At 48.1% G+C, this 6,636-nt stretch overlaps 1 protein-coding gene across 2 annotated transcripts in view; it reads left to right on the top strand.

The window, feature by feature from the left end:
• The window catches only part of LOC121304933 (creatine kinase M-type), a 7,289-nt gene extending 1,541 nt beyond the window's left edge, over positions 1 to 5,748 (top strand). For both annotated transcript variants that reach the window (XM_041236377.1, XM_041236378.1), the window contains exons 2-8: positions 1,309 to 1,521; positions 1,801 to 1,955; positions 2,381 to 2,513; positions 2,628 to 2,799; positions 3,364 to 3,487; positions 3,929 to 4,118; positions 5,391 to 5,748. In XM_041236377.1, coding sequence (XP_041092311.1) covers positions 1,329 to 1,521; positions 1,801 to 1,955; positions 2,381 to 2,513; positions 2,628 to 2,799; positions 3,364 to 3,487; positions 3,929 to 4,118; positions 5,391 to 5,569 — 1,146 coding nt within the window. In that variant the 5' untranslated portion in view covers positions 1,309 to 1,328 and the 3' untranslated portion in view covers positions 5,570 to 5,748. The remainder of the gene's footprint in view (positions 1 to 1,308; positions 1,522 to 1,800; positions 1,956 to 2,380; positions 2,514 to 2,627; positions 2,800 to 3,363; positions 3,488 to 3,928; positions 4,119 to 5,390) is intronic.
• The last annotated feature ends 888 nt before the right edge of the window (positions 5,749 to 6,636 follow it).

The following is a 6,636-nucleotide window of genomic DNA, read 5'->3' as shown; positions in this document are numbered from 1 at the left end:
GTGCTTTATTACACTTTTACTATGGGGCACTTAAGATGCCAGTGTAAAGAGACCAAGTGGGTAATGTGCTAACTGTTCCTGGTTTTAGTCAGAATTCTAGCAGCGGTATTCTGAACACGCTACAAGCGGGATACCACATGTTTGGGACACCAGGAAAAAGTGCATTACAATAATCAATTCTAGATGAAACAAAGGCATGCATTAATCTCTCAGCATCAGATACAGAAATAATTGGTCTAAGTTTGGCTGTATATCTCAAATGGTACTTTAGCAACTTCCCTAATATTTGTCTCAAATGACAGATCAGGATCAAAGATGACCCTCAAACTCTTAATTTCTAGTTTAAGTTTTGATGAGAGATTGCAAGGGTCGAGCTCATGTAATCGATTTATAGTATCGATTTATCAGGATCAATTTACCATTGGTTTGTTTTTTACTATGCTTTACCGTACCTCACTGTTTTTACAAGGATTATCTTTGCTTTATTCATATTTTTTATATTAATATATTTTATTTAACATATATGGTAAATATATGTTTTTTAATATATTAGAAATATACACGAAAAGAAACCAGTAAGAAAAGATATGCCTTTATATAGTGTTAGCTTTGTCAGACTGGGAGAGCCCCTGGTAACAGGGAGTCCTGGAGGACCCCACTGGGAATGAAGTCGTTCGTACTGGGAAACTACCCTCTGTCCTAACAGTTTAAAACAGCTGAGAGAGGGGATAGGAGAGAGGAGAGAGACAGCTGAGAGGGGGGAGGAGAGAGGGGAAAGGGGAGAGGAGAGAGGGGAGATTGACAGCTGAGAAGGGTCAATCGCAGACAGCTGCAGGGAGAGGGGGAGAAGGGTGTGGTGGGTTGGGTGGGAGAGGCGGCTGGCTGTCTGGGTTGCCCCAGGGATGTAGAGTTCTATTAATAATCTGCTCATTGCCCGGACTTACACACACACACAAACACTGACACTGACACACTGGCAAGCACACACATTCACCCCCGCTGTCCACTCCAGCAGTGATATGAGAGGCTGGCGGCAGAGAGGCCTCAGAGCAGCAGCGCTTCTAGGAACTCACCCTGGTATTTCTGCACTTTTCCCATGGTTAGACTATGCATTTACCATGGCTTACCATGTTTATTAGTAAGCTTTACTATACCTATCTGTGCTCTACAATGCTTGCCTATGCTTCAGCTGTCACTATACTTCTTTACACAGGAGTTGTTCTGAACATTACTGTTAAAGCAAGCAGACCTCAACTGTAACCCTCTCCCCTCTCCCCTCTCCCCTCTCCCCTCTCCTATCTCTTGCAGAACGTGTAAGACTTGCAATCATGCCTTTTGGAAACACTCACAACAACTTCAAGCTGAAGTTCTCAGCGGAGGAGGAGTACCCAGACCTCTCCAAACACAATAACCACATGGCCAAGGCGCTGACCCTCGACATCTACAAGAAACTGAGGGACAAGCAGACACCCAGCGGCTTCACCCTGGACGATGTGATCCAGACTGGAGTGGACAACCCCGGTGAGGCCCTGTCTCACTGCATCCTCTTCTCACTATGTTCCCTGTCTCACCCCCTCTCTCTTTGTCCCCCTCTCTCCCTCTCCATGTCTCTCCCCCTCTCTCCCTCTCCATCTCTCCCCCTTTCTCCCTCCCTCCTTCTCTCTGTCTCTCCCCCCTCTCCCCCTCTCTCACCCCATTTCTCTTTCTCCCTGTCTCTCCCCCTCTCTCTCCTGCTTCCTGTCTTTCTCGCTCTGTCTCCTGCTTCCTGTCTCACCCCCACTCTCTATCTCCCTGTCTCAGGCCACCCCTTCATCATGACAGTGGGCTGCGTTGCCGGAGATGAGGAGACCTACGAGGTGTTCAAGGACCTGCTGGACCCCGTCATCCAGGACCGTCATGGAGGATACAAGCCCACTGACAAGCACAAGACTGACCTGAACTACGAAAACCTCAAGGTACAGCACAGCCCCTCCCCTCGAGCAGCACAGCCCGTTCTAAGTTTTGGTTTAAACATTTCTCTTTTAATTTATTATTTTCTTCTTAAATAATAAAAGAACTGAGAAAGACGTAAGGCGTAGCTAGTCTCACACACTATTAATATTACTCTTCCCTGTCCAGGTCTGGTGGGGGGGGGCGCGGGGGGCGGGTGGCGCAGTACGTCAGGAGTCCTCTATGTTATAGATTAGAAATATATACTAATAATTTTAGAAACTATAACTAATGATTATCTTTGTCAGGACATACACACACCCGTGAAAGACACGTGGTGGCACTTCTGTTGCAGAATCAGCAGATTTCCTTTAAAATGTATGCTTTCTCTCTCTCTCTCTGTCTTTCTCTCTCTGTCTCTCTCTCTGTCCTCTTGTCTGTCTGCCCCCAGGGGGGAGACGACCTGGACCCCAATTACGTGCTGAGTAGTCGCGTGCGCACCGGCCGCAGCATCATTGGGTACACCCTGCCCCCCCACAGCAGCCGTGGAGAGAGGAGAGCCATCGAGAAGCTGTCTATTGAGGGTGAGTCTGGGGGGAGGGAGAGGCTGTCACAGAGCGTGTTACACTGATACACTGGAAAGGGCTGGAAAGCAATGGTCCGTGTCCGTGTGTCTGACTCTCTCTGTCTGTCCGCAGCCCTGAACAGTCTGGACGGAGAGTTCAAGGGGAAGTACTACCCACTGAAGGACATGACTGACAAGGAGCAGCAGCAGCTCATCGATGACCACTTCCTGTTTGACAAGCCCGTCTCCCCCCTGCTGCTGGCCTCTGGCATGGCCCGGGACTGGCCCGACGCAAGAGGAATCTGGTGAGGACTAGCACAGTACAGACTGGACTAGCACAGTACAGTACAGACTGGACTAGCACTGCATACAGTACAGACAGGAATAGCAGGGTACAGACAGGACTACCAGAGTACAGACAGGACTAGCAGAGTACAGACAGGACTAGCAAGGTCTAGACAGGACTAGCGCTGCATACAGTACAGACAGGACTAGCACAGTACACACATGACTAGCACTGCATACAGTACAGACAGGACTAGCAGGGTACAGACAGGACTAGCAGAGTACAGACAGGACTAGCACAGTACACACATGACTAGCACTGCATACAGTACAGACAGGACTAGCACAGTACACACATGACTAGCACTGCATACAGTACAGACAGGACTAGCAGGGTACAGACAGGACTACCAGAGTACAGACAGGACTAGCACTGCATACACTACAGACAGGACTATCACTGCTTACAGCACAGTACAGACAGGACTAGCACTGCACACTGCACAGTACAGACAGGACTAGCACTGCAGTAGCTTTGGAGAAGGGCTTGTGCAGTAATCGCACCCCCCCCCCCCCCCCTCCAGGCACAACGTCAACAAGACCTTCCTGGTGTGGGTGAACGAGGAGGATCACCTGAGGGTCATCTCCATGGAGAAGGGAGGCAACATGAAGGAGGTGTTCAGACGCTTCTGCGTCGGGCTGCAGAAGGTGAGAGGAGGAGGAGGAGGAGGGGGTGATATCACATATACGTAATCTCAGCAGGGGCAGATGCTAGTAGCACACCAGATCTCAGATGAGGGTCTGAGAGCATTACTCTTGTCATCGTCACATTTCTCTTCGAACACACCAAACAAATTGTGGAAGGGTTGGTTTTTCTAGACATTTTTTGTGCATGTCTTAATGTGTGCATTTCTTTTTTTTTTTTTTAAACCAAAAACCAAAGTCCCATCAGTTGTCCTGATAAAACAAGACCAGCAGCAGAGCGTCTTTGCACTGTGCAATCAGCAGTCTCTGAGCGACGGGTGTGACGGGCAGTGCAGGGGGAGTGATGAAGCTGCTGCTTGGACTTCGAAAAACACCTGAGTACGACAGACGGGGGGGGGGGGTCTTCTCTCTCCCTCCCCTCCCCCTCTCCCTCTCCCTCTCCAGATCGAGGCTGTGTTCAAGAAGCACAACCACGGTTTCATGTGGAACGAGCACCTGGGTTATGTGCTCACCTGCCCCTCTAACCTGGGCACTGGTCTCCGTGGAGGCGTGCACGTCAAGCTGCCCAATCTCAGCAAGCACGCTAAGTTCGAGGAGGTGCTCACCAGACTGCGCCTGCAGAAGCGTGGCACAGGTATGAGACACAGAGCCACGAGACACAGCCATGAGAAACTGCCAGCAACACAGAGCCACACAGCAATGCAAAACAATACAGCTATGGCCAAAAGTTTAACATCACCCTAGAGAATTAACACATGTTGCTTCATAAAGATGAATGAAACCTGCTGAATAATGTTACCATACTGAGTTACATACCGCTTGTAGTTTTCCACAGTAAATGAAAAACTGACAAAAATGGAAAAATGTGACATTTCGAAATGTAACAGTAGTACTGGACTACTATTATGGCTTCTGGTAGACTTTTGCGAAATCATTTTGTAGTTTTGTTGATTACATGATGCTAAATAAAATATCTTAATTATGTTTAGATCATTTTTTTTAAATTAGGGGTCAATCCTAAAATTGTAGGTGATGCAAAACTTTTGTCCAGAGCAGTCCATCTATCTCCCTCTTTCTCTTTCTCTTTTTGTCATACTTTAAGCCCTCTCATCCTCATCTCCCCCAACTCTATCAGCAGTCTTGTGACCCATCCTCCCCCCCTCCCCTTTCACACTCCTCTCTCTCTGCTTCCCTCTCTTACACTCCTCACCCCTCTCCTCTCACCCCGCCCCCTCTCTCACACACTCTCCACTCCCCTCTCCTCTCCTCTTACACACCTCTCACCCTGCCCCCTCTCACACACTCTCTGCTCCCCTCTCTGCTCCTCTCTCTCACCCCCTCTCCTCTCCTCTTACACTCCTATCACCCTGCCCCCTCTCTCACACACTCTCCGCTCCTCTCTCTGCTCCTCTCACCCACTCTCCTCTCCTCTCACACTCCTCTCACCCCGCCCCCTCTCTCACACACTCTCCGCTCCCCTCTCTGCTCCTCTCACCCCCTCTCCTCTCCTCTCACACTCCTATCACCCCGCCCCCTCTCTCACACACTCTCCGCTCCCCTCTCTGCTCCTCTCTCTCACCCCCTCTCCTCTCCTCTTACACTCCTATCACCCTGCCCCCTCTCTCACACACTCTCCACTCCCCTCTCTGCTCCTCTCACCCACTCTCCTCTCCTCTCACACCCCTCTCACCCCGCCCCCTCTCTCACACTCTCTCCTCTCCCCTCCTGCTCCTCTCACCCCCTCTCCTCTCCTCTCACACTCCTATCACCCCACCCCCTCTCTCACACTCTCTGCTCCCCTCTCTGCTCCTCTCTCTCACCCCCTCTCCTCTCTCTCTTACACACCTCTCACCCAGCGCCCTCTCTCTCTTTCTTACACTCCTCTCCTCTCTCTCTCTCCTCCCAGGTGGAGTGGACACAGCCGCAGAGGGTGGAGTGTTTGACATCTCCAACGCTGACAGGCTGGGATTCTCCGAGGTGGAACAGGTGCAGATGGTAGTGGACGGAGTGAAGCTGATGATCGAGATGGAAAAGAAGCTGGAGAAGGGAGGCTCTATCGATGACATGGTTCCCGCCCAGAAGTAGAGAGGCTCTTTTTATACTGAAAGAGAAACCATCCACTCATCCATCTCAGCCAGACCCTGCTCTCCTCCTCCACCTCCCCAGAGGTATCATCCGGGGATAAGACTCCATGCCTGGATTTCACCAGAAGCGTTTCACTCTTTAGAAGAAAGAAATTTCAAATAAAGAAATGGCTCCATTAATCTGATTGTGCGGATCTTTCATTTGTTTTTCATGTGCTTGTGTTTCATTCAGTCTCGCACCTGCAGCACTGCTTGCTACTCAGCTTCTGTAGAAAAAGTGGAAGTTCACAGACAGAGTTTCCACGACGTCTTTTATAAGCAGTAATAGATTAAACATAGTTGGCAATACTTCGGGCGATAGCGTGGGTAGAGATTTCAGGAGGCAGTTCTCTTTAGGGAGAGAGTGTGATGTTCATCCTGAACACAGGTTATTAACGTCTTGCAAGGCAGGAAATACAATACATCCAATCACTCAAGAGATTACTCACAACCAATGAAAAGCACAGTTTTGATCTAATGTCACTCATGGTAGTTCCATGCTATAAAAGGGCATATTTTTCCCAATGTCAAAATTGCTTCTTATTACCATATTCTCAAATGACTGGTCAACGAAAAACAAAGGTGTTTTTTGACGCACCCCAGTCTTTCACAGACGTGATTAGTTTCGAAAATAAAACGTTAGCTACATTTTTCTGAAGGAAATTCCCAAATTCACATACTAAATATATGTCAGTGTATTTTAATTTTGAAGTTTAACTCACTGTCTTTAAAACTTTGCAATTTTATTAAAGGCAAATGTGTTTTTGTTGGTGAATCCAGCAGCTGTTTTCACATCCCAAGTTCACAATGTTTTTAAATATGTATAGCATTTTATGACTTTTCCTAAATTGGGGTCATGAACTTATACATAGAAAATAGAGCCTTTGAGATATTTTTTTTTTTTAGAACAGGTCATTACAAATAAGATGTTTGGGGTCACTGTGACCCGTGGCGTTTATCTGTGTAGATTTGCGTGCAGGAATAAAATAAACTTCTTTAATTTGTTATTTTATTATTATACTTGTATTA

The sequence above is a fragment of the Polyodon spathula genome, chromosome 40, assembly GCF_017654505.1.
Source record: "Polyodon spathula isolate WHYD16114869_AA chromosome 40, ASM1765450v1, whole genome shotgun sequence".
Taxonomy (NCBI): Eukaryota; Metazoa; Chordata; class Actinopteri; order Acipenseriformes; family Polyodontidae; genus Polyodon; species Polyodon spathula.
The sequence above is the reverse complement of the archived record's forward strand: the minus strand, read 5'-3'. Positions and strand labels throughout refer to the sequence as shown.